The sequence below is a fragment of the Sander lucioperca genome, chromosome 1 (assembly GCF_008315115.2).
Source record: "Sander lucioperca isolate FBNREF2018 chromosome 1, SLUC_FBN_1.2, whole genome shotgun sequence".
Classification (NCBI taxonomy): Eukaryota; Metazoa; Chordata; class Actinopteri; order Perciformes; family Percidae; genus Sander; species Sander lucioperca.
This window is the reverse complement of record NC_050173.1, coordinates 23775359-23803358: the sequence shown is the minus strand read 5'-3', so window position 1 is coordinate 23803358 and position 28000 is coordinate 23775359. Positions and strand designations below refer to the sequence as shown.

The following is a 28000-nucleotide window of genomic DNA, read 5'->3' as shown; positions in this document are numbered from 1 at the left end:
TCGGTATGTTCTCATCATGTCAGTTGTTTTGGGTTTTAAGGGTTTTAAGAATGCCATTAAAACGTAAATGAGGAATAAGAGAACAAAACAGCATTTGAAGCAGAAAAAAAGTTACAGACAAAACACAAAGTGCCATCAATGACTTCAGTTGCCTAGTTGTGCTTGTCAGATTTCACAGCACTGCAGGCCATTAGGGATTAATGAGGAGTAGAGTTTACTTAAAGCAAGTGAACAGTGCTAAGACATGACAGGTTAAAACATGGCAGTCGTCTCTTCAGTTTATCTCCGGGCTTTTGTCAGTGAAGGCACCAGGGATGAAGGGATTCTCTGTGTGTGTGTGGTCTAAAGACCAGGACAGAAAAAGGCAAGAGAGTAAAAAAGAATGAGGAATAGGGAGAGGAAGGATCAAGACAAAGATGGCAAGAAGTAAAGCAGTCACAGAAGTCTTTTCTAAAAATTTTACAGTAGTTATGCAAGCATGTCTTTGAGGCAGAGCTGCTCTATTAAGTAAAAATTCAAAGAATGGAGCTAAAGAACTGTAGTGTTTTTGGTATGGCAAAATCCAGCTAGCCCTCCTGAATCACATTTTAGTGTGTTTATCTATTCAACTTGGTCTTGCTATATAGCCACTTCCCTTGGTTGTAAAAACAATTGACCAATCAGAGCTTTGTAGGCAGGAAAAGGCATGGGGATGCCTTTTAGTTCTCTAAAAATTGCATCAAGTCTGGATGGGATTGATGCAGCTGTTCAAGCAAATGCAATATGAGAAATCAGAGCACATGAACACAACATCAGGCTGAATTAATGAAGTAAAACAAAATGGCAATTCAGTTTGATTATCTGACTAATGTCGGAACTAAAGTTAAGTGAGAGGCCATGAGGCACAAAAGGAAGAAGCTGAAAAGGGTGTCTCTTTTTGTCATTCACTTTTTGTATATTGGTACTTTGGCTGTTTCTTGAGTCTTGAGCTCTTCAAGCAAAGCTGGTGATGTACTGAATGAGTTTAATCGTATGCTATGCACACACTTTAACTTTAATTAGATGCAATTGGAAAAGTCTAAAAGGTGAATGGAAACAAAAATTAGCAAGGGATGGAAATAGTGATTATAGTCTATGTTACAGGCAAATACAAGTGAAGTAACAGGAAAGAGCAGAAAGGAGGAAAGGTTGGTTTAGTGCCAGAAATATATTTCAGTCCTAAGTATAGAGTAAAATAACATAGGTATCTTTGTGAAGTGGGGTACTGTGAAAACACATAAAAAGGTATATTACTTTTGAGCTACTGATGATAAAACGCAAAGAGAAAATGTAACAGACAGACATCAGTGTGGCAATTTTCCACACAAAAAGCACTTCTATCTCTAAATTCCTACTTTCATTTCAGGGGCTTGAATGAATCCCCCTGAGGGTCATAGGACCTCTTTGTGAATGTGAAGCCACTTATTTTCTCCATCTCAGTTTCAAGAAGTAGTGAAATTGAGACACCTCATCTGTCAGACTGAGTCTAAAAATACAGTGTAGGTTAACGGAGTATATGGCTTTATATAGAAGAGTAATATAGAACATAACAGTTCATTTAAAAATGGAAACAATACTAGAGCCAGGAAATGAGAAAATTACAGAGTTTGAAACCATTTCAAGTCAAAATATTTGTATTTGTTTAGTGCCGTCTGACGCTGTAGAAAGATTCCAGGGTCCATTCAAATTCTTGAGGGAAAAAACTCAGGTTGTTGTAGATTTGATAACTTAGCTGTACTCACTACTGTCATTGCAGAGATTGTGGACACTTTGTTTTGTCTGTGTATGAGTGTATAAGCTGCCCTGGCTTGTGTGTATCATCATCATAACTAAAACAAATGATAGTACAGGTGACAGATGTTCTGTAGTGCTTAAACATAATCTCTCCCCAACGATGCTTTAAACCTTGGGTGCACATAGGCAGAAATGGATGATTGCAAATTAAGACACCATGTAATAAACAAGCAAATTATTTTAATTGTGCATGCGTGGACAGGAATTGCTTACTGCCATGTGAACTCCCTGAAGTTGGAGATAGAGGCAGAGAAATGCTATGTCAGCTTATGTAAGCGCTCAACAACGTACAATGCACATTCGTAAAGTCCTGAGTATTGACACTGTACATACCACAGGCAGAAGGGAGTAGCGGATACAGAATCCCGGCTCAGTGGGGAAGTACTCATCAGAGATGAAGCGGATCCTGATCTGACTGCCTTTGGAAGTGTGACTAGCTGGTGCCGACTGTGACCCACACCAGCGACCCAGGATGGTCTTCTCAGTCGGATCCTCTATCTCCACAAAGTCGTATCTGGTAGAGTGAGACAGACAAAGTGCAGAAACTGATTATTTTAGTCTCCGAGACATCACCAGTTATTCGGCCCACTCTGAGACTGCGCTCCATTATCATGAAATTGTCTTTGTCCATGTTATGCCACAACTTCCAGCTACTAATGGCTTTGTTTGAGCTTTCATATGGTAGATTTAGACCTTTGAATGTATTCTTGATTGTTGTAAACTCGTCAGCACTTTAAATGTTTGCCATGGTGCTGTCTCCTCAGCTCTGTGTTGCCCTTTTGAAGATAAGATTGTTAATATCAATAAAGCTGCCCAGGGAAATAAAGGTTTAACCTTATAAAAAAAAAGTTACAATATCTCAGCTGTGAGAGATGAGATTTTTCTCTTATTTACTGCTTGAATTAAATCTATAAAAATGAACTGGATATTGCCAGTGTAGGACAAATCTCAGGTTGACAGTGCAGCATAAGCATCTATTCTTGCTATTTTGCAGTTATGGCTGCTGATGCAACCTTTTGACAGGCCTATTACACTGCTGTCATTGAAATATAGTTTTTAATTAGACTTTGGGCTCATTATACTGTAATATAATGCCTGGACTCCAAAACAAATTCTCAGTTGTCTCACTTTTCACATGGCAGACACCTCATAGCTGGCTCTAGGTGGGCGGCATTGACCAGACTATGAGGTTTGGATATCAATATGGACAAACAATACAGTATGAATAGCTATATGAAGGTATTTTGCAAAATCATTCTGCAATAATGTACTTTTAACTCTTAACCTTTATCATATTGAGTGTTCATATTTCTATTTTCAATGTCAGCCACTCCTCTTTAATAGCCGCAGATTTGTCTGGCTCTTGTGCAACCTCTTCAATGCCCACGTAAATAACTCATGTAATTGGACTGCAACAGAGTTTATATCACATAGTATTTTTCTGGCTACAAACATAACAATCACTAAAAAATGCAGAAGCTATTGGTGGTTGAAAATCAAACATTGTATGTGAGAAAATCCCAGGAATTTTTGGAATAATGTTTAGTTTTAACATGATGGGTTAAAAAGGTTTCAAGGATTTAGTGTAATTTTCAATTTCACTTAACAAAATGATAAAAAAAATTAAATTGAGAAAACTATATACAAATGCATTATGTTGCTTGTTGTGGGGATCAAACTTTGCGTCCCTGTAATTACATGACAGTCTCTCTTTACTGGCCACCCTGCCAACCCATAATACCAGTAAACATGATGAAGTACAGAAGCATATGTCTCCAGACTCCTTTGGTGTGCCAAGGCTAACATCGGCCAACCTCAGCACTTAAAACACGCAGTTCAGGAGTTCAGCCTTTATTATTTATACCTGTGTGTTAACCAGTGGCTGCACTGCATTCAATACAGCCTTGTTTCACTGACTCTTCAAAGTCTGGGATTAATCACTTCGCCATTTGCGTCAACAGGCACGCTAACCTCTCATTCAGAGCTGCCAATTCGAATATTTGGATTTCAAGGACATTGTTTACATTTTGCACAAGCTTGACAGATTCAGTTCAAGCTGGTTTCAATAAAACAACATGGAGGGATATGAGCACGACTAAAAATGGCTTTTCTGTGATGTCAAATAAACTGAAGGGGGGGGGGGGGGGATACATTTAATGACTCTGTTACCTTTGATTTGAAAAGTTATACAGGAAGTTTGTAATCTGCACAAACAAAGAGATTGGGAAATGTAAAACGAAAGTGTTCTTTTGCAAAATCATATATTCTGTTTAAATGCACACCTGCTAGACAACTGCATGAACTGTGAAACATTCATTTATATAAATGCAAACCAGACTGGCATGAAATGTTTTCTGGAAAGGGATAAAATGTCAGTTTAGCTTCTCTCTGCCTTCTTGATGGGGGTCAGTGAAGGGAGAAGCTTTCCTCTCTAAAAATCAGCCCTCAGACAGCTCCAGAGCTTTGACAGATGGCTCATCAATAATACAAGACGCCCTGATCATTACACATCGCCATGTGTTCAGAATCCCCATGTCGAACAGCGGTTTATCAGATTTACAAATGCACTGGCATGCATACCAAACTGTACGTACAGTCACAGTGAACAGAATCGGAACAACAAAGGAATCTCATATACAGTTCTAGCACATAGGATTACCTTCCTGCACACTGCAAGTGTGTTTAATATTCACAAAGCTTTCTCCTACATAGTTTTATCATATTATTATATTATAAATGCAATACCACTGCACCGCATTCATTTTCTTTCAGACTAAAGTCATGTCTGTGAGCCGTCAAGCACGACTCTGCTGCCATGCCAACCAGTAGCAAAACCAATCCCTCTCCAATATGCCTCTCCTCCAGTGGATTTGGTAAGAATGTTTTTCATCGTGCCACAGACAAACAGAATAGCAGATAAGCATCTCGACTACACAGCATCCCTCTCATCCTAGCAAAGGCTTCTCGCTCCAGGCTTGCTACCAAAGCCGAACACATCTCCCACTGTTGTTTGTTTTATCCCCTGCCATAGCTGTGAATCACTGGACAGGAGATTACAGTCGCGTTTATTTGCATCACATTGTGCAGTGACACAAGGGTAAGAGTAGCGTATCAATAACAGTGTGTATGAATGTTTTTTTTTTTGCCATACGGTAAGAGTGGAATGAAGTTCTAAAAGGAAATTTTGTGAATACATTTTTAAACACACATGAAAGATAAAGTAGATATGCAGATTAGGCTGGAGGCTTATGTATGTGTGTGTGTACGTGGAACAGAGAGACGGTGTGTGTGTTTGAGATAGAAAGGAGAGAGGGTGAGAGAAAAGACAAGCACATAGACGTGTGAATGTGTGTGTCTGTTTCTGCTTGTGATTGCATGCTGCATTCATCTCCCTGCCAACCCTGCCAAGAGTGTGTATCTTGGGATCCGATCAAAACCTTTTGGGCCTCAGTCTGGGGAAGGAGCAAAAAATGTGAGAGCTGGAGCGGTAGACGTGGCGATGACTTGCATGACCCTAGAAGGGGATGTTGTTATTGTCTCTCGCCCCTCTCCCTGAGGACACTGACTAGTGCAGTCTTGTAGAGGCAGGGCAGCACAACAGTTGTCAATCTGCACCCTGCCCCACTGTGGAACTTTCCCTTACAGGATTTCAACACTAACCTCATTCGTCAACGTGCACAGAGGTGTGCTGGCGGGCTCGAATTACCTGAACTCATGTTTTTGTTCCCCAATAAAGACAGGATACAGGAAGTATAATGTCAAACAGAGGCATGAATTCTGGATGGCAGCACATCAGACAATTAAATCAGCTGCAAACCCTTTACTGATCAATGAAAGTGAAAGCCTAGGCACTGTCACTGGAACAGAAGCATACTGATTCACATCTTCTTTAAATGTCCTGATATGTACAGTTGATTTCTCAAAAGATACATGTTAATCTAGTGCTGCCATGTACAACATAAACCTTTGAACTGTCATTCACCTTGTTATCCTTTAGGGGGCTCTCCAGGAATGATTAGCGATGTCACCCTCCCCTAGCTCTTCTCCACCTTCCAGTGATTGGGCTTCTCAATGCTAACGAGTCAGTTGTGATATATTGACAGCAGGGCACTGAGCATAATGCACTGAGGGTAAATCGATCGTTGGGGCTCGGGATTCGTGTTTAAATTGAATGGCAACAGAGGCAAACCCAGGCAGTAATTAAAAGTGGGTTCCTCAATAAAACAGAGGGTGTACTGTATGTATATGTGCAGGTTTGTCAGAGGGTGTGGCACATGTCTTTCGAACAATCACGTGAACAGCTAAAAATATCGACTATAGTACATCACGTAAAATATGCCGATCTGAACCACGTCATCGTGGTATCCTGGACGAAACAAATCACTCTACTGCTGGGTTTTCAATATTCACAAGCTGCCACAGCTGACCAAAGGCAATTTCACAAATGGCCACACTCTGACTCTAAATCTTTTTTTTTTCAAGATTTTTTATGGGCATTTCCACCTTTAATGATAGGACAGCTCAGATGTGAAAGGGGAGAGAGAGAGGGGGAAGACACGCAAGAAAACTGTCACAGGTCAGACTCAAACCCTGGACCTTCTGCATCAAGGAATAAACCTCTATATATGTGCACCTGCTCTACCAACTGAGCTAACCAGCCACATGCTAAATCTTTAAAGATGGACGACAACACAGGCAGGACATGTCTTTACCCTGGCCAAACAGAGGGACATCTTACAAAATAATGTGATGCATTATAATAATCAGAAATACTGTGTCATGATATTATAAAGTTCACTTTATTTGTCTAAATCCCATATATATATATAAAAAATAACGCAGATTAATCCATTCCATATTGACGTTTGACCCGGAGCCGTTCTAGCCACCATTGGACTGTAAAATGAAGGAGGGAGACGAGAATGTGCTGCCTGCATCATTAACTGGAACATTTACTTGTAAAAATCTTCTTCCTGCAAACCCTGGCTACCGAAATCTGGTGCCACTGATATGTCTGCGCTTCTCTCTGGTGCTCTGAAGACGATACAGGCAACACAAACACCGCTGCACGTGACGCTAGTTAACACTATACTCAACAGCAGCTAACGTTAGCCTACAGCTAGCTAGTAGCTGGATTAAAAACGGTTAAAATGCTGACAGCTAACGCTAAACGGTGTAAAGTTTGACTGTGTTTTACTGTAGAGGATTCAACACCGGGATGTAACAATCTGCAGCTGCTGTCGGGAAAACAACACAGACGGTTCAATGAAACTGGTAAACTACAGCCTCGTGGTGCATTTGAAGTTATTGTAAATGTCCTTTTCCCATCTGATAGTTGTTTTTGTCGTTCAACAGCAATTTACTACTGAAATAAGTTATTGTTATACATTATTATTAAATCATTTAATTTTGACCATATGGCCTTAGCAATAAACAAGCCATTCTTTAATGTCACCAACTGTTGTTTAGTACCCTTTTTTTTCTTTTCTTTTTTTACTTTCTTAAAAAGTATCGGTTCAGGCACCGTTAACTATGTATGCAGTTAATTTCGATTAATTAATCACAGAGTATGTAATTAACTAGATTAAATTTTTTAATCGATTGACAGCCCTAATGTATATATATATATATATATATATATCTCAGGTTGTTAGCATAGAACACCACTGATAAGATGACCAGCAGGCCATTGTCCCCCAAATTAAATGCATTCTTCCTTTAAAATGTATTTCTTTTACTTGCATATGCTTGTATTTATACTGACATAATAAATCTACTACTGTATGTTCTTACTTGCATATGCCATCTTCGGGGTCCTCTAGACCAAATCTGTCATCAAAGGTGAGCTGGATCCTCATATTACTGGTCGACACTAGTCTCCAGACCAACGCGGTATTCCTGGGATAAGTGTGTGGGAAGTCTGGACTGTGGACCATTCCCTCTCCAGACACTGTTATGATATTCTCCTGATGGGAATCTTGCACTCCTAAAACAGAAATCAGATTGTGTTTTGTGCTTGGTTCGTCAGTTTGGTTTGGAGAAGACGCTATGCATATGATCTGAAACATAAACATGTCAAGCACCTTGCAAACAAGTACCGTGCAGTACGACATATTGAGCAACTGTCCAGTATAAAAGGTGAGACTTTAAAAAAAAACACCAGATTGACACTAATGCTTTATTCATCCTTTGACAGTCTTGTCTGGACAACCCTGACATAGCTGGCTCCTACTCAAACAGGTTACTCATACATACCTGTTAAATTAAACACATTATTATAAGGCAAATTATTAAATAATTCACCACCTTTATTGTTCCATTGGGGCTTGTCTTTAACTTTAACATACACAAACACATGCAAGAAAATATAAACACATATAACAAAAAACTTTCAACGGCTCTATAAATGAAGGAATAATTTAAAGAAAAATTGAGGATATTTGTCATTATTGATAGAATTTCAATTTGTATTGATTGCATGATAGAAATCGCTGAGGAGGCAAACGCAGTCTTAGACCTCACAAATCCAAGGCTGACCTATGAAAAGAAGCCTGAATCTGCAGCTGAGTCCCACTCAGGGCTATGCTCTGATAAACAAGAGGTTGAAGTGTAGATATGGGGTGTGTAAGCTTGAAGAAGGGTGGAAATGGACAACAGCAACAAATAAGTATGTTGAATAACAAATATGAAAACAAAGATTCATCTTCCAGAAGAAACTTAACTAAACTGAATATACAACTCAGTGTTTCCCAAAGGTTGAGAATTTACTCGCGGTTGTATGTGGAGCAGGATGTGACGGCGCAGTGCGTAATGGCTGGGTTTAGTAATAATGGGTTCAGTTATAAACTAGTCAAACGAAGGTGAAAATGATTACGTAACATTATCAGATAATTTAAAAAGCAAAAAAAAAATTTACATATAAAACAAATTAGACTAAGAGATGATACAGATACAGATGAAAATATTGCGACACTGTGCGGCATCTGACACAATTTCAGGGTAGTTATTAAGGCTGTACGACATGAGGAAAATATGTCATATGCCCTAATGTTGTTGAATATCGCGATAATGATATAACTTTACATAAACAGATTTTACAATTTAACCTTCTCAGTTCTGCATTTCTGCTGCTTTCAGTATTTTGCTAAAATACAACAATTTGCTTGTTAAATTTTAAACAAATGACAAAAAAGTGTAGCCATGATGTACTTTGTCATGTCAATTAAATGTTGTTTTTTTTGCCAAATGTTAACGGTTCAGCAGATAAAATACCTGTAATACTGTACTATGATCCATACAGAAAGTTACATGTTATTATTAATCTCAAAACTGTTCCCTCCTAACTCCTGTTAAATCATTGTTCGTTTTTTGAAGTGTATTAATCCTTGATTTGGGGATCCTAAACACGCTGTTCTGTACTATAGCTAACGTTACATGTCCTGTTGCACTCATTTAGATCTCATCTGAGCAGTATTCCACCAGCAGCATGCTACTACTAACGTAACAGTAGCTTCTCTGAGCAAGTGCAACGTTGACGCTGTCATGAACACGGTATGCATATTCCCTGTGTTTAACTGTGGTTGTTAGCATCACTCCACAAATCTAAAACATTAGTGCAAATTACTTAAATTACTTTAAAGGGGTTGCCAGATGGGTTATACCAAGCTCCTCTCATAAAGCCATTAAGGCCCACTGGGACCAGTGGCTGCAGGATTTAATCAGTAACAAAGCTTGTCACTCAGTTCCCCTGGGCCCCATCAGGCCCTGTCACCTTCAGGAGAAAAAATGCCGGGATACTTCCACCTGAGCCTCACAACCATTGCAATGACAACACCCTGAACCCATCCTGATTACAGGACTGTTATTTATTCAAAGAATCAAAATAAGAGATCAAATGTGAGTACATGAGAAGAAAGATATTGTTTGTTATCTTTTAGGCAATCAAAATCAATACAATGTAGCATCAATATATAATTTTCAAAATAATTTATAATCTCTTACATAGTAATCAAATTCATAGTACAGTAAGGGCAGGACTTCTGACTTCCGTTGGTGAAAAAGTTTCAATATGTAAGCTATTTAGTTAAACTACAATGTCTCATTTTCTATTTCTTCATGTGAAATGCACATACAGAGTGTTCAAGATGGCATTTCAAGTTGGTGGAATGCACTCTGTTAAGCTAGGCTAACTGTTAGCTAGGCTAAACCTGCCATGGAGCTAATTATTAAATGCACAGCTAAAAATCACCAAAATGATGTATTGCTGTAGCTACATTTGAGAGAGCAGCATATGTTTTAGTTTGTCCTATAAAGAATACTGTGCTCTAAATCAATGCAAAAAGAAATGAATTAAAATGCACCACATATGCCAACAGGCCAACAGTTAAGGCGACAAAATCCTGCACTGATTTTTATGATTACAGTAGATAAAAGAAATTGTAGCGTGTACATGTAGCACATGTCAACACTCCCACAGTTTTTTTTACGCATAATTGTCACAATAATAGGCTATACTTTAACACTGGCTCAATATTATTAGTAGCCCATCAATCAACATACTATGTTCTGTGTTTCTGTCTCAGAAATCACGCTGATAAATTCATCCCATCCCCAACCTATCCTCAAATTGTTTAACCAGTATTTATTTTTGTACCACTAATGACCATTCAGTATTCATAAACCGATCCCATACGTCTAGCCGTCTGAGGAACCAGCATGGGTTTAATGCAATTTGTGGTGGAACACATTTTAAGCTTGATTACTCTTTATTTTGCCATAAATTTAAGTGATTCATATCCAGCGGCTGAATCATTCTGAGGTTATTTGCTTGCAATAGAAACAAAAACACATGCAGGTTAAGATTGTGCCATGTTCTCACCCTGTATAATGCCAAATAACAGTTCCACAGCGACTCTGAGTTTCTCAGTATGGTTCCAAGGACAACAACTCTGTCTGAGGGAGGGGTCACTGAAAATAAGTGAGCAAAACCAACAACGGCAGAGGACTGTCTGTTTTTTTACAGTCATTTAAAGTCAGTAAAAATTCGAAGAGAATTTAAAGTTCGCCCCCCTGTTGCAATGCCCATCAAGTTTTAAAACAATGTAACCTTGATTTCAGACAAGGGTAGATAAAAGCAGCCTGAAATGTCAGCTGTATTTTTATATTGTAATGTAGAGCTAGTTAGTCCTTGTCCAGTTGCTTAGCTTACTTGATCAAGCAAGAAGTTAGATTTATGCTCTATTGTTCAAATTTTCAAACAGCATATGTTTTAATTTGTAATGTTACAGGAGAAAAGGCTTTAAGGATGAGGACTATCTAGTGTGTTACACTGTTCATAACCATTGGCTGGTTAGGAACTGGACAGAGCTGCTAGACCTATATTTTGGGGATTTGGAAAGGCAATAATAAAAAACAAACACGGCCCACCAATTTCTTTAAAATATATTGCTTTCTCTACAGCTCCACGCTCATTAGTTCAACATGTGGAGAAATCCAAATCTTGATAGGCCTGCTGTGCCTAGTTACGAAACAGCCATGATTTCTGTAAATTTGGGGGTGGGGGGGTCAATTGTTAAGCTAATTTTTCAAAGGAGTCAATAATTATCTATTTAGTAATTGTTCAAATTTGCTACATACAGTAATAATTTTCACGGCATATAATCTACATATGCTATACCAGACAGTTTGCATGTCATCAGTGAACTTTCTTTTGGGATTTCCTTTACATTTTGTGTTAGGCATCCAACCCCTCTCTAATCCAATAAAAAAACAGCATTTTCTTATCAATTTGTAACTTGATGACCGCTGGACTTTCTCTCCTGGCATCCCCACTGCTGCTGTCTAACAACGTAAGTAGATAAATCAACAATGGCACTTTAAAAAAAAAAAACTATTACTTCAGATTGCAGATATCACTTTGATGTTTTCATTTGGGCTTGGTGGTGAGCCAGGTGGGAACAGATTGAATGACAGTGTGCCAGATGCAAAGAAAAACAAAGCCCAGGCATGACTTCTCAATGAACGGGCTCTTTCATAACTGTGAGAAGAGTTTGGCCTCAAGTACAAACTGTCTCACCAAATAAGGGCCACCTTCTTCAGGCAAATCAAAAAAACGAATACATGCATTGCTTGAAGACAGAAAAATAGACATTTTATTAGCATTGGATGCCTCAAAGCCATATTTTGTGGTTCAGAAAAACACCTTCTTCATGGGGTTTATAACAACATTATTTGATCATATTCAAATAAATCTAACACATTGTTTGCCCCTGCAGTCAATATTTCTTTGAAAACTACAGAAAGCAATGGCAGACTGTTTTAATCTTTGGTGCAAGTAGCGGCAATGCTCTAGGTTTGATGGCCTGTTCTTGTATCCATTTGCTGGCTAAGGAGGAAACAAGTCAATAGCTTTCATGCTATTAAAGCTTGGCCCTCCATCACAATGACATGTTTTTAATTACATCCCCATCACTGCGGGCTCCAACATACAGGCTCATAACGTGCATAATGAATATGTACTGCATTGCATGTGTGATAGTAGGTGTACATATGATATTAATAGAAGTGGCCAAAAACAATTTACTTCCACAATTATAAATCAATGTCTGCTTTTAAGGGTCTGTCAATAGTTCCTTAAAGCTGTTGGTGACCGGAATGCCTCTTTATTAAGATGCAATTATGAGGAGAATCTGAGCTTGATGTTGCAGAGAAAAGGAGGATGAAGCAGAAAAGAATGCCTGGACATGAAAGCATAAGGTCCTGATGAAAATGTATTCCAGAGACCTGCGTGGATGAAATCATACTTAATCCAAAAAGTCTGCAAATATTCTGCTTAATTCTTATGCACTCATCACAAGTAATTGCAGTAGGTAGGGGAACAATGCGTTTGCATTCCATTTCGGTTCAGTTCTTTGTGCATGAAGCTCAAGAATGAACTATCCAAGTGATTCTTTGCTGTGGATCTTTTGTTTACTTGCATCAAAGCAGAAACTCCTTAATAGAGTGCTCCTTCAGAGTACATCAGCTGCAAACCAATATTTGATCACGATCCACAAGGTCATAAACCAGCTTCCTTCCTTTTCTCCTGAAGCTTTTCTTTATTTTTATTTTTTAATAAACAATACTGTCTTTTCATGCTTCTCTCTTTTAAACCTTCCCATTGACATCCTCCCTCTCTGATTAACCCTCTGTGTACTGTAAAATGCAGTATTCTGGGTGTAACTTTGACATAAAAATGACCTCACTCTCGGGGTTAACCAATGTCATCTAATGATCAGAGTAGTGGTTCCCTAGAGTGAATTACCTTAAACATGACTTTTCCTTGACCTACTTTTTTCCTCTGTGAGGAAAGTAGAGCCGACTATTAAGGGAGGAAGTGACTCTGAATAAATAGGAGCCCATACAGTGCAGCCTTTGTGCTTTGTTCACACGTTAGTGGGTGAACCATTCATGCTGTTTAACATTAACCTTTCCCCTGCCAAAACAAAACTTGAGTGCACATGCAGTGAACCATGCACATGTGCACAATGTTACATTAGTGCACACAAGCATTGAACAACTACTACTACTACTAGTGATGATAATAACAATACATATAATAGGATAACAGAAGTCTGCGCAATGATTATACAGTAAAGTGGCTACAGTACCATAGATTAGCAAATAATCAATCCCATACACCCTCACACACACTTACAAAGCCCTTGCACACACATATACACCCACACACAGACACACGTGCATGCATACCCAGATGCATTAAATAAATGTTAGATGCCTTGAAGCAAAGATTAACTAATGAGAGCAGCCCCTTTGTCCAGACTGCTGCATGTTTCTCGTAAAAAAAAAAGGAGCGGGAGGAATGAGAACCACTCATTCTGGCTTCTGTTAGGCTCACTAAATTCATCTCTCCTCACAGGATATAATTACAGTGTCTCACTGCATTGGCCCTTAGCTTTGGAGTTTATCTGGTGGTCAATAGCATGATATAGTAGACATAACTATGCCATTCTTCTGGAAAGCTATAGGAACTGTTATACTACCCCTCTACTCACCCCTAAGAAAGCAATAAATATCTCTGGCGTCCTTAAATATGAGGTCAGACAAGATACTTTTAAAGGGGAACAGCCATTATTTACAGCTTCAATTGGTCCTGACCAAAATTAAAAACAGAAAAAAGTATTATTAGGTATAATTGGTGTATTGATGTATTACACTGCCATCGGGGGTTGTATTTGCTCAGTAAATTGGCCAAATTGTTATTTTCACACATTATGGGCTAAATATTGGTCCACTACTATATGGTGTTCTCCCAGCAGCCTCATGCTCGCAGCAGCCTCATGCATCATGGATAACCATTCGTGACAGCTATTTCCTGTCCCATAATCGATAGTCGACTCACTTTGACACTAAATCTGGATTGTTTTTAATTTCAGCCCTGTTACCTGCTGGACAAAATGAATGTGAGGCCCTGAGGAACAGAGTTGAAGCAGATTTGGTCAGGTGATGAAACTGTACCTAACAAAGAATTCCCTTTTTCCGATGCATGCGTTTCAGCCTCGATGCAATCACTCCAACATCTGTTGCTTATTAAGACGGTGCAACGGTTACTACAGGTGCAGTAAATTCCCCATCCTGCTTAGGATATTTATTGCTTTTGGGTTTACAGTCAGTCAGGCAAAAAAGGGGCTGAACACGGCATGGGAATCTTTTATACCATTAAAAAATAATTTGGCTTGTGTGGGACCCTTTTGTAGCGATTTAATGCCAGGCACATGCTTGTGTGTTGTGCTGAAGAGGAAGCAGGTGTGACAGGTTTGACACCTAAATTCCCTGCAGAGGTTGCTAAAATAAGGGCAGAAAGATAGCAGGAGCTCACCAAAAAAGACACAGTCTCAGACAGACAGACAGTCTCAACAATTGCACGTCTGTTGAAGTGCATATAGTATATTACAATCCACTTGCCCGGTGAAAAAAAATGTAGGTATTTATGTGATCCAATATGAACACCAATATCTTTATATCATATGAATGTACTGTCTGTATTATGTATAGAGTGTGGCTGCGCATTATTTTTCATAGAGAATGTGAATAAAATTATTTCTATATTTGAATTTTTTTTTAATCAATACAGTTTGTTTGACAGCAAGATCAAAGCTTACATAATCTTGCTTATCTCCACACATGACTGGCCCAGCGATTAGAAAACATCTCATGGCAGAATATCAGAGCCAATATCGATTACTATCCACCAGCAACTGCAAATACTCGCTGACCTGCTGAAGTGCCCTTGAGCAAAAACAACAGACCTCTGCCTCGCTCACACTGGCAAATAACTTTTTTTTCACTAATAAAATAAATGATGAAGATTATAATATATAATCAACAGTCAGGATTGGAGAGAAGCCCCATCACTGTCATCAGCTAAGTCACAGAGCATCCATTGTTGGCAAGTAAATAGCCATGATCTACACTGATTTTTAACTTAATTAAAATTATACCCTGGTGTTTGATACTATGCCACATGTGTCATGGAAGTTTCAGTAACACAGCTATTAATGAAAAGTGTGCAAATGCAGTTGGGCCCAAAACCTCTAGGGGGCTCACCAATACTAACTGTCCTATCACCTATAACTGATGATTCACAATGCAATATGTAGTCACAGCATGCATACTATTCTTTCAATACATTTTACTTATGGTTTTTAAATGAATTCACATTTTGCTAAGATTTAAAGCATCCAAGGGTTGGACAATACAAAACAACCTTTTATTTTTTAACCTGCTTCACCTCACAAGAGAGAACATAGAAGAATCTGTGTCTTTGTGTGATGAGACCCATGATAAATATGTTACATCACTGCTCATGGACGAGATAAGACCATGTCAGAAAGCTTACTGACACCTGTGAAGATCCATTATGGCAAACAGTAGCAGGGCTCTCAGAAAAACTGTTTCCTCCCTTTTTTACACTGACACAAAGTGGATAAAAAAATGCAAAACATCACACTAGTAATCTTGCGTTTGCTGACCAGAGTACAGCTCCTTCTTCTGTCGACTTCACTTTTTAAACTTAAACATCAACAGGTTGACACATAGGACCCCTGAAAGCCATTTAAGTGAGGTGGTCAAAGGTCACAAGAAATGTAATCAGTCCAAGCTCTGATAGGACTGAGCGTCTTGGTTTGACTGTGTCGTAATATAATAATGTGCTACTTTATTGATCCCTGCTATAAAAATGCTCCATTTTAATGCCCCTCTGTCTACAGGGAGACCAGACCTAGAAGGGGGCAGGGTGGTAATGAACTGCTCAAGAACACTTTAGCAGAGCAGATAACTTCCAGCAGGGGTGCTGCACTCAGTGGTCGCCTGACTGTGGGGGGATCGCTCTAAAAGCATGAGGTCAACCTGGCCAAGTGGGCAGCAGGGACATCTGTTGACACCTGCTGCAGAGTCAAAGCAAAACATCTGCAGATCATATCAGATGGCCTAACCTGATACCACTAGTTTGTGTGTGTGTGTGTGTGTGTGTGTGTGTGTGTGTGTGTGTGTGTGTGTGTGTGTGTTTGTGTGCGTGTGTACATACATTTGTATGTATACACTGTCATATTCTATCTACAGCTTTCCCACAGGAGGTCCATAATGGGTATATGCTTATAGTATAAAACAGATTAGTGATAAGAAATTATAAAAATGGAGCTTATATTATTTCATAGTATATTACAAAGCTCCAGGAACATGTTTCAATTATTACAAAATGGTAAAATTAATTAATTAATTGTACATTGTATACTTGTATATAACTACTAAAGCTGTATCGTAATAGGATACAACTTGGGACACAGTTCTGTTTTCCTGCAGCAGGAACCACATCAACTGTTGGATGTGTAGGAACTTTAAACTAATCCCACCTCATTTAAAAAGAATAGCAATATATACTTTTTTTATTTATTCATTATTTGATAATATAACAAGCCTCAAACTTAGCTCACAGTTGTTAAAAAACAATTAAAACAAACCAACATCCAGTAAATTCTTCCATTAAAAATAGCCAGAGTTGAATAATATATTATATAGAAGCCCTGGAGCCCATGAAGGATTTAACTTCCATAACTGCTATGAAAGCTACCCTTAATGCAAAGCACAACGTGTTATCTGAGAAATGATTACAAAATGTGATAAGGTTTTGTCAAGCCACAGCTGCAGGCTGTTAATAATAGCAAATGCACAGTAGTGTGTAGTAGTGTTTGTGAAAAGCAGACACACCAAGGCTGAACTAAAGTCTTTCAACCCCTCAGGCTTTGGGCCCTCCGGCAAAGCGACAGAAACTCGTCACCACACAACAGCTTCTCCTCTGGTTACAATGGCTCCCCACCCCTGAATGATTCCTTGGAGCCTCTAATTAGTGCCCACACATGTGTTTGGCATCCAGAGAAAGGGAGATTGAGTGTCTGTCTTTTCACTACAGCCGTAGTATGTGTGTTGACCCTATGGTATTCCGCATCTGAGCCAGTGAGCCTGGATTTAGACATAATATCAGCACCAAAATCAGCCAAAAAATGAAAAAGGAACCCATCCACCTCTACAGTCATTTGACTTTTCCTTTTCATTTATAAAATAAAGTACATCAGTACAAATACATGTATTTGTACTGATGTATCATGTTTGTTTGACTGTACGTCAACACTTGTACAACCGTGTATAGGCCTGCACGTCTCTCTCTCTTTCTTTCTTCAAATTACAACCAAGGCCTGTACCTACATTACTGCAGGTAGCCCAATGTCAACCTCAATTTGCTTGTCAGTTGTCAAACTTAGAAACAATATCAAAGTTAATTGTGGAATGATAGTTTAGCACAACAAATGCTGTAAGATTTTTCTCACACGCACTGGGAGATGGGCCTAACCTCCCCTTCTGGCTGGTAACCAGGCGCTGACAGATGAACGGTCCACATCTTTTTTAAACTTCTCTCCACAGCTGTGGACGGTAGCTCCAGGCTGCTTTGTAGTCACATCTGTGAGCTGGACAGCTGGATGTTTGGATAAAATTACAGTTTGACCTGCGGCAAGCCAGATTTGAAGACAGCTTTGCCGTACCAGATCCAGGCACTGCGATTAAGACTCATCAAAGATGCAGATTTTGCAATGAACGTAGCTGAGAGGATTGATAGCTGATCACAATCCACGTTGTAGCTTCTTGGCTCCAAGACCGAAACACTCAAATCTGCAATGAACAGTTTGGAAGATTTCAATAATGTTACCAACTAATGATTTCTAATCTGGGACCGCACATATCTGCCCTGGAATCTCAGTAAACCCAGGTTGCAACTTGGATAACATCTAACTTCACACACTGAGTGAATCTGTCCTCACACATCTTCATTCCCTTATCCCATTACTTTAATCTTATCCTAAATGAAAATCCAAGAAACATAGACCTCCCAAAGCTCGCTGTACTACATTTGCTGGTTCTTAAACATTTAGAGCATTGTAGCCACAAAGTAATATCCTTCTAATCAAAACAGCTGTCTGGAATTCCAAAAAATCAAACAATTTACATTGCAAACATAACCTCTGAACAACCCTGTAAGAAGCTTGGAGCAATGCAAGCAAATCTGGGTAAAGCCTTTAAAGGTCTGATGAGATTTTCAGCTGTGGCAAATTGAATGATTAAACCAAAGCAGCAGACAAGGAGACAAGGAGACAAGGAGAAGAACATTTTAATTGTGGCAATTTAAGAATAAAATTCTCTGGTCTCTGGCTCTACTTCCAGATACAGATCGATTTTTTTAATCGGGTTTCCCTGGATCTCCAATTACTGCCGCCCCACCAAGCCTTCGTAACCTTTTGGCCCGCCTGTCTAGAGAAGAGTTGCAGTGCAGAACTCAGGGTAATCAAACTATATTCCTTTCAACTTCTATTTACCAAGGGAGGGTTTGCAGAGCACAACTGTTCTTTTCCTGTAACTTCCTGCTCTCGCTCAGACAGATACAGGCCTGTTGCAACCCACTACAGCCACGGTTTCTTGCTTTGGTCAAAAGCACTTTGACGGCAATTGACGGCAGTTGTTGAAAGAGGTAAAGAGTGTGTCTAATTCACTGCCTGGAAATTCTCACAGGATTCAAACTGATGACCCCCTGGTCAAAAGCTTTCTTTGCTAATAATTCAGTCACCACCGTGCACTCAGTCAGTCCACTGCTTTGCACTATCTATGCCAAAGCCAAATGCATGCCCTCCAAACTCCAGGGAACAATGTCTGTGCATACATCCCAGCATAACAACTTGCCAAAGGGCTGGCAAGTTTGTACCTGGATTTTCAGAGTTGACATGAGTAGCAATTTGAGGATTAGAAAATGGGAAAATTGATGTTTCTGAGGGGAAACGTCTGAAGGCGAGGGCAGTGACTTAGTGTCTGCAGGTTAATTCCCATAAGAGGGGAATACAATTATTGTATAATTGCAATGCTGCTTACAGAGCAGCTCTCTATGGATCTATTCATCCAAGGGTTTCCAAAGGATTTATATTTCTAACACTATAGCAGCACTGTTTAAAGAAATACCCTGGAGTGTATACAGGTTTTAGAAAGCAAAGTTACGAACAGCAAAACTCTGAAACAAAAAAAAAAAAAAAAGGCTGCCATCTTGGTTAAGATTGTTGCAGCTATAGTTTACATATGGACACATTTTTTTGTTCATTTGTATGTGCCTGTTTGGGGAATTGTTTTGAAAAATGACAAATAAATGGAGACCCTAAGCACTTAGCTCCCAGTTTGCGTTTTTAATAGTCTCCTCAGGTCATCAAGCCTCTGACTGTCCACCGTTTGACAAAAGGCCTTTCAGCACTCCTATGGCTGCTCATAAAAAACCTTTCAATCATCTGTGTCCATTTGCCTCTAAACTTAACCCTGCTCTTTGATGCAATTGTCATCAGAAAAACATTAACAAGAAATGGAAGAACACAGCCAGCCACTAAAAGCCTTATTTTATCTTTGGAAACAATACATATTCATGAACCTCCACTTAAGGAACAATAGCAGTGTAATTACCTCTCGAGATAAATAGTTACAAAATGCATGCCTTTCTCTTCAGTGCTTGTAGAAAGTGGACATGCACATTAATACTTCTTACTAAAACTTCACAGTTACATTTCTGAATTATGTAATCACGAGCTGTGGCCTAAGCAGCAACCAGTAATTAGCATGTATATGAGGAACTGCAGAGTTAGTTTCTTATAAATCACAAATGCATTACTGACTTGTAAATTGTTGGGTGAATGATCAGAAAAATGTGCTTTATATTAGACCACCAGGACTGAATATGTATTTACCTATCACACAAATGAATAGGTATTATTACCCAAAACTTGCTCCAATCAATACTTTGACATTAACAATGTAACAAATTACAATGCATAATGTGAAAGGTGTCGCTTGTAGTGACAAACACACTCTGCTTAGCACCAAACAGCAGACAGACAGAGTTAGCAACTAGCTGGTGAACATAGTGGAACATTTAGCAATTAAAAGCCAAATATTTCTCTTGGGAGTTGGTGGAGACCAAAAGAGATTACAGGAACATGAATATTTGAGTATACTGAGAAATGTGTTAAAGCAGCCTAATGTTACACATTTTAGAGGGTTGCTGTCTTACCAGGAAGTGGTCCCCGGTCTGGGACGTGTTAGCTTGGCAAAGAAGCTCGAGGTAAGGGGAGACCGCTAGCGAGTAACTCCAAAGATGGCTTATGTACATGATGTTGTGTATTTTTAGCTGCTAGCTAACCAGCGGCAATCCTAAAATCAGGAATTATGGTTTTTGTTCAGTTTGTTTTGACTTGCCACAGCAGTAAAAGCACAGGTGAAACTAATTTCAATAACGATGGCGCCACAGTCACTGTTAATGTTATTAATTACACCTGTGCTGTTTCTGATATGATGAGCCAAAAGCTGCTCCAATCAATAGTTTGATATTAACAATGGATCTAATTATAATGTGTAATGTGAAAGGTGTCGCTTGTAGTGACAAACTCCCTCTGCTCACACTTTGCTTAGCACCAAACAGCAGACAGAGTTAGCAACTAGCTGGTGAACATAGTTTTAGTTTAGCAGTTAAAAGCCAGATATTTCTCTTAGGAGTTGGTGGAGACCAAAACAGATTACAGGAACATGAATACTTGAGTATATTGAGTAACGTGTTAAAGTAGCCTAATGCTACACATTTTAAAGCGTTGCTGTCTTACCAGGAGTTGGTCCGTGTGAGTTTGGCACAAAACTTGAGGTGAGGGGAGACCGCTAGCGAGTAACTCCAAAGATGGCTTATGTACACAACGTTATGTCTTTTTAGCTGCTAGCTAACCAGCGGCAATCCTAAAATCAGGAATCATACCACAGGAACCACAGTCGCTATTAATGTAATTAATTACACCTGTACTGTTTATGATATGATGAGCCATATGTCTGCTGTGAAAAAGGTGTATATCCTATGGCACTTAGCTGATACATTTTTGCCCATTATTAATGCTTCTTTGTTTACAATACCCATTTGTTAATTTAATAAGTGACCTGATGAGAACTGATCAATTATCATCTAATAGCTACAAAAATATATTTGTGTCAATTATGAGCACTTGTTTAAGTTAAGATGACTTACTTGTGTTGTGGAGATATTCATATTACTCTTCCTGCAATGCTGGATGGAGCAAAGGGTTATTGCTGTTAATAACAGTAAGTATCATATTTTGTTTAATTCTTAACACTATCAATCATTTTTGAGAGCATTTTAAAAAGCAGAGTTACATTTTTAATGACCATGTTTTTATGAAGTAAGGCCACATTATTGTGAATTCAAGTTGTAGTATGGTCTCATTATTATCATATTTGGTCACAAAGTGCTTGTGTTTTGGCAATTCCTAACATGGCTCTTCGAAGTGTATTGCATTTAAAAAAAAATCATGACATGTAGCTACTGAATTAATGTGGCTTTCTGTTCTCATTTATATCTGTAAAAAAAGATTTCTAAGAGCAGAGTGATGAATTGACTTTGTTCAGCATCATAGACCTACTGGCAACAAAGTGGTGAAAAATGCTTCATGTCCACAGCATGCAAACATGTCAATGATCTGCCCAAGAAAATCCATCACCACGAGCATCCGATGCTGCAAACTATGCCAAAAACAAGCCAACTCAGTGACCTGCTTCAAATCTCAGCTAAGGCCTGTCAACAGGTGTGAAGACAGACGAAGTGCTGAACAAACCTTGGCTGTCAAGGCAAAAAGTGAAAAAATGGATTTTGACAAACGGAGTTGTGCATGAAGGATCTGCCTTGTCAATCGTGTCTCATTATTTGGCGTGCTTCCGGGGCCATTTTAATGCTGCTGTCTGTAAAAGCCCTAATTAGAGGCAGCTGAACACAGAACTTGGAGTGGAAATAAAAAGGAGGAGGGGGAGAGGTGGCTTAACACCTTTTCTACTAACTGGTTGGTAATCTGTCATACTCTTCTGAGTCGGTCTGTCTCTCAGCATTTCTTATTGAGGTGTAGCTACTTTCAAGCTGTTATCCCACAATCTTTACTGTGAAGAAGAAAATGGAGTGAAAAAAGTATTGGAAAGATTTGAAGAGAGTCAGTAAAAAAAAATGTATATTCTCTAAAAGAACCTGCATGCTCTCTCTATATCATTTATTGAATCTGAGCACTCATTGTATGTGATTACATGTTTGCACTGCATATCTCACGGACCAGCTGTTTAAGCAAACATTTTTTTCCTTGATTTTTTATAGTTTTTAGTTTGAGTATCCGTACATGGCGCTCAAAAAAGGTTTGTGTACCCAACTGAACAAATCAGTAGCAGTTGTTTACTGTGTACACAGATGTATTAGGTACAGCCCCAAATGTTTAGCGTGTGATTTAGGCCTGACTAAGTCAGATAAATCTAAAAAAAACATCTGCTGAAAAGAACAGAAGACAGCAACCATGTGTGTAACATACACATAACCATACAGCAGACGTGCCAAGGCTGGAAACAATGAAAACACTAATAAATAATGTTTTTCTAATGCCCATTACAGACTTGAGTGGCAACATGCCCAGTTGATGTCACATTAATTATCACCTACCCGGATACACAACACAACCCACTCCACACTCACTCCAGACCAAGAACTCTACCTTTAACACAACATATATTTTTTGACATTTTACGACTTTTGTTTAGGATTTCCAGACACGCTCTTGTTACTTACTTGTCTCCAGCTGTAACACTATGTTGTGTCACTAACAACACTGAATAGACCTTTCTTACAGTGAAAATCTTCTTTTAACACTAATAACATTAGTAAAAACTGCACTGAATTTAGTTATGCCAGTTCCACAACCTTGGTGTTGTGCATTCTGGCCCATTGGCACAGCTTACTGGCACACCTAAATGGAGTAGAGCCAAAATTAAGCTTACTAGTTTCACCTGTGCTTTTCCTGCTACAAGTCAAAATGTCAGCTGTGAGAAATGCCTTTTAGCTAGCCAAACACCTCTAGGATTATGATTCTCCATATAATAATATATGTTTCTGAACAGTGTAGTCAAAATGCATCCTACCATCGAGTAATAGCAGCATGACCAGTACTTCCTACTAGACTACGTTACTGGCTAATGCGATGCTTTGCGGGTGGCTTCCATGGCAAAAAACTATTAACCAATTGGCGTATCACATTACTTCCAGTTCTCAGCTTATTTGACATCCTCTGATTACATCATCTAGTTCCTGTGCGTGACTCCAGATCCTTTGTAAACTTGCTTGTGTTTTCACCACTTGACTGAATTTGTCATACGTTGTATTCCTCAACTAGTATTGAGCCATGCAACATCTGGGCATAGAGCCGTTTGCTGTCCACACCTCTGCACCAAGTACCTAACCACAACCGGATTCAAATTCGCTTTTAATCATCAAGTAGGATACATTTACAAGCATTTAGCATGGCATCTCATTGTATTCACTGGCACACAGTGCAAGGACTAGTAGAAAGAGTGCCGCTACTGTACTTTAGCAGTCATAAATAACTGGGCTGCTGAATGAATAAAGTGGATTCTTCCAGAGAAATCAGTCAGGGTCCTTACATTACAACAACGTTACAGATTGCATATTGTAGCACATAGTTTACTCAAAGAACAATTGGAAGTTGAATAGAAAAGGCAAAGCCAAGAGCTTCAGGTTATTATGTAGACCTTAAAAAAATATTTTGAAAAAACATTGAATGGTATTACAGTATGTCCTCTATTAGCATTGGTATCAACTGCCATTTTTAGTGAGTGTTAGAGTAGAGTAAAATTCCAGATCACCAGCAGTAGAAGCTACCAGAGTAACTATGTCTGAAGCTGTAGCTCCAAGACGAAACATTTTCCAGTACCACAGACAATCCTGGTTTATAGAGAAGCTGGCTGGAGTAAGAGGTCATTTCAATCTTATTTTATTAAATAGAGATTGCTGTTCAATGTGCAGACAGCTACACAAACATGCACACACACAGTTGGCAAAATCATTCCAGTCAGTCATAAGACCTAATAGCTAATGTGCATTTTCATTCCATTTGGGCCGTAGAAATGGATACCCACCCATGGGGATCCGAGTGTAAGCATGCCTGGGTAGAGCGTATCCAGTCTGCACCGAAAACCTATTTGTGCTTTGGGAAAAGCCATACATTCTCAAAATAGTATGTGTGATTGGGTTACCGTCTCTGTATGCCACTGGCATAGTGTCGTATATCACATCTCACCATGTGCTAGGTGACATAATCTAGCCAGCTAGGGACGGTGTTATGCCGATGATTACTGGGACAGGTGTGTTTTTTATTTCCCCCCTTAAATGCATTAGAGCTGAGATATTTCACTAAATATCCATTTAATAGCTTCTGGTTCTTTTTTTACTTTCCTCAGATGTTATAAAGAAAACACAGACATGCATTACTTATGAGTTAGTATTATAAGTATTTTAGGTAATGGAAAGTGCACTGCAGAAAATAAACACATGTAAGAAGTAATTTACTTTAGTATTGAGTGTACGAGTCTTACAGATAAGGTAATAAAAAAAGGAATCTGACTGTTTATCGGAAGGTTATTGTTTGTCAAAGTAGCCTATTCGGCTCTAAATGAGCCCTTTTCTTTATCAGAGCTGGTTCACAACAAAAGTAAATAACAAACCAGTTCTGACTTAAACAATATAAAATACTGCCAGCTGTGTATAATAAGACCTTATTGGTTGAAGGGTGCTATGAATCTAAACCTGAAATGTCATCAACTGGAAAGATGAGCGTTCTGGTGAGCTTACAAGCTACTATTATTGACATTTACTAGAAATGTATTCTACAACAACCTGTCATGTAACAAGTATCAAATCACACATAAGGTGGGCAAATTCAAGGAATTGCACTAGTTTAAAACAATATATGTTAATATATGTAGTGAGAAATAACCCAAAATATTACCTGACAACCAAGTCACCATCTGTACTACCTCGTAAATCCTTACTGTGTTTAAATCTGATCTGAGCTGTTTTAAAAAATATATATGTTTTGGCATTAATTGTGTTATTGATTTAACTAATTGCCTTGGCTTATGAGCCCATTCCAAGGAACATTAAATGGACCCTAATGCATTCTGTAAATATAGCACACCTTTTGTTTGTTGCACAATACTGTTTTGAGGTCAGTAGAACTCTGTAACTACAGTCACATCTTCATTTTATTCCTTCTTTCAACTGCTCAAACTAGACATGCATATTATAGCAGCACTGATGTGTCCAATGTGTATTCTAAACTGTACAAGGCTCCTCAAGCATCAGTAACTCTCATTGCTGCTTTCTAAAATTAGCATCATAAATGATGGTGCTTGATAACCGTGAAATGTCTGCATCGGAGGAATGGAAAAGTGAGAGCAGTTGAGTATGTTTCTGCCACATTGATGAGTTTGCATACTATGTCCTCTGAGGCAGTGCGGTTTTTGCTATCAAGCAATGTGGCTACATTGTCTACAGTGTTTTTGTGGAATTCTCGGAGAAATGCAACATTAACACCTCATTTTATTAGAAAATGTCTGTCCTGCAAGGGACAGACAAATAAATTTGGGTAATTTCATGGTCATAATAATGTAAAATAAATGTTTTCTTTGCACAATGTATTGCCATAATGCAGTTTCAGAATGAATGATTGAATGTCTGGAGCATTATAAGGGATTTTATTGGTATAATTATTAAGTAGTTCAATTATTGGAGTTGTCATTCATGAACAAATGGTGTAGAACAAGTTACAGCGTAGCTATTTTTCACTAACAGGAACAGAATATATAGTGACAAATAGTGACTAATATGCACACAATAAGGACTTAATAATTGGTTGTTGGTTACGTTTCATTTACCACCTGATATAGACCTTATCAGGAATGATTCATTAAGAAAGTGGACAGTATGTAGATCATTAGACATTGGTTCATTAACACAGTATCTAGCGGTTTGTTCTCAATTAACTTATATAGTACTTGATTAAGGAACTTTACCTCATTGTAAAGTGTTACCAAGAAACTCTTATTCTACCATAAAAGCATACAAGACAGCTGTGAGATTCTTCAGCACTTGATCTGGGTCAAACTCCCTGTCAGTCAGCTGCAAGGTGATGCCCATGAAGCCCATTGAGTAGAGTCATTACAGGACACTTTCAAATACCTCTCTGATAGGAGGTGATGACAAGCTGTGCAGACATGCGCTACAGAGACGATAACCAAGGTCAACTCATCTCGCTGCCAAGAGTTTGAGTCCAGGGGAATTCCAGTTGCCATAAGACAACCAATCCTCGCAAGACGACTGAGGTCCATATAAAAACAGTGCCATACTGGCAGCTTTTCAAAACCTTACAGCCTTAAGTTGATCCAAATGCGTTATCAATGGAAGTCTTTGTTGAATCAGTTTTGCAACAACAAGAATGATGATCATTCTTGCCAGCATTTACAGGAGATTAAACAAGCTTTCAGAGATCCTCTTTTTTTAATAGAGTTTCTATACTACTTACCTTAAAGATAAATAGCTTTGCTTGCCTTGACATGCTCTGTTTTTTATGCAAAATGCACATAAATTACCATTGTGTAACTCAAATTATAATGCACCCTTATAAAACCATGGGAATGTGATAAATTATTCTGAATATGTTTTTGAGGGATTTGTTAGTTGGGTTAGGGTGACTCTACTGTATAACGTTTCCGTTTTTTAAAAGCTACAGTTGGTAATTTTCATAAAAAATATGTTTTTGTCAAATATGAAGAAAAAAAATCAAGTTCCTTTGCCTTCTCCCAGTGCTAACGGCATAAGAAAAACAACCAATCAGAAACCGAAGAGTCTCCAACGCTGTGTCAATTACAGTTCGTAAACTGCGGTCAAACTGTAAAACTAGGCAGCGCTGATCAAATATAAATTAAGATGCTGTTACTGCATTGCCTATTTCTTATTTCATATTTTTTTCTATTTCTTTTCAGAAACATATTTCCGTTTACTGTTTAGCTGTAAAATGAGAAAGTTTGGTCTGGACGGACAGGACAAGACCCCAAAGTACTTAAACTCCTTCACTTGGGGTAAGGACTCATTCCCTACCCAGAGTAGGCACTCCAGCGGTTTCCTGCTGAAAACCATGGCCTCAGATTTAGAGGTGCTGGTCCTCATCCCAGCCGCTTTACACCGATCCAGTGAGTGCTGAAGGTCACGGACCGATGTTGCCATCAGGACCACATCATCTGCAAATAGCAACGATGAGACCACAACGGACCAGCTCTTCACTCTCGCAAGGATCCTGGAGGGGGCCTAGGAGTATGCCCATCCTGTCTACATGTGTTTTGTGGATCTGGAGAAGGCGTATGACCGGGTCCCCCAGGAGATACTGTGGGAGGTGTTGCGGGAGCATGGGGTGAGGAGGTCTCTTCTTAAGGCCATCCAATCACTGTACACTCAAAGCGAGAGCTGTGTCCGGGTTCTTGGCAGTAAGTTGGACTCGTTTCAGGTGAGGGTTGGCCTCCACCAAGGCTGCTTTGTCACCAATCCTGTTTGTGATATTCATAGACAGGATATCGAGGCATAGTCGTGGTGGGGAGGGGTTGCAGTTTGATGGGCTGGATGTTATTGACCCACAACAGCTACATGCCAGTGAGGGCAGTAAAACAGCAGAAAAAA

The 28000-nt window shown here is 39.0% G+C and overlaps 1 protein-coding gene across 2 annotated transcripts in view; it reads right to left on the bottom strand.

The window, feature by feature from the left end:
* Positions 1-28000, bottom strand: part of pdgfc (platelet derived growth factor c) — a 47157-nt gene that overhangs the window by 10223 nt on the left and 8934 nt on the right. For both annotated transcript variants that reach the window (XM_031303756.2, XM_031303757.2), the window contains exons 2-3: positions 7606-7798; positions 2146-2326 (exon numbers count right to left, since the gene is read on the bottom strand). In XM_031303756.2, coding sequence (XP_031159616.2) covers positions 2146-2326; positions 7606-7798 — 374 coding nt within the window. The remainder of the gene's footprint in view (positions 1-2145; positions 2327-7605; positions 7799-28000) is intronic.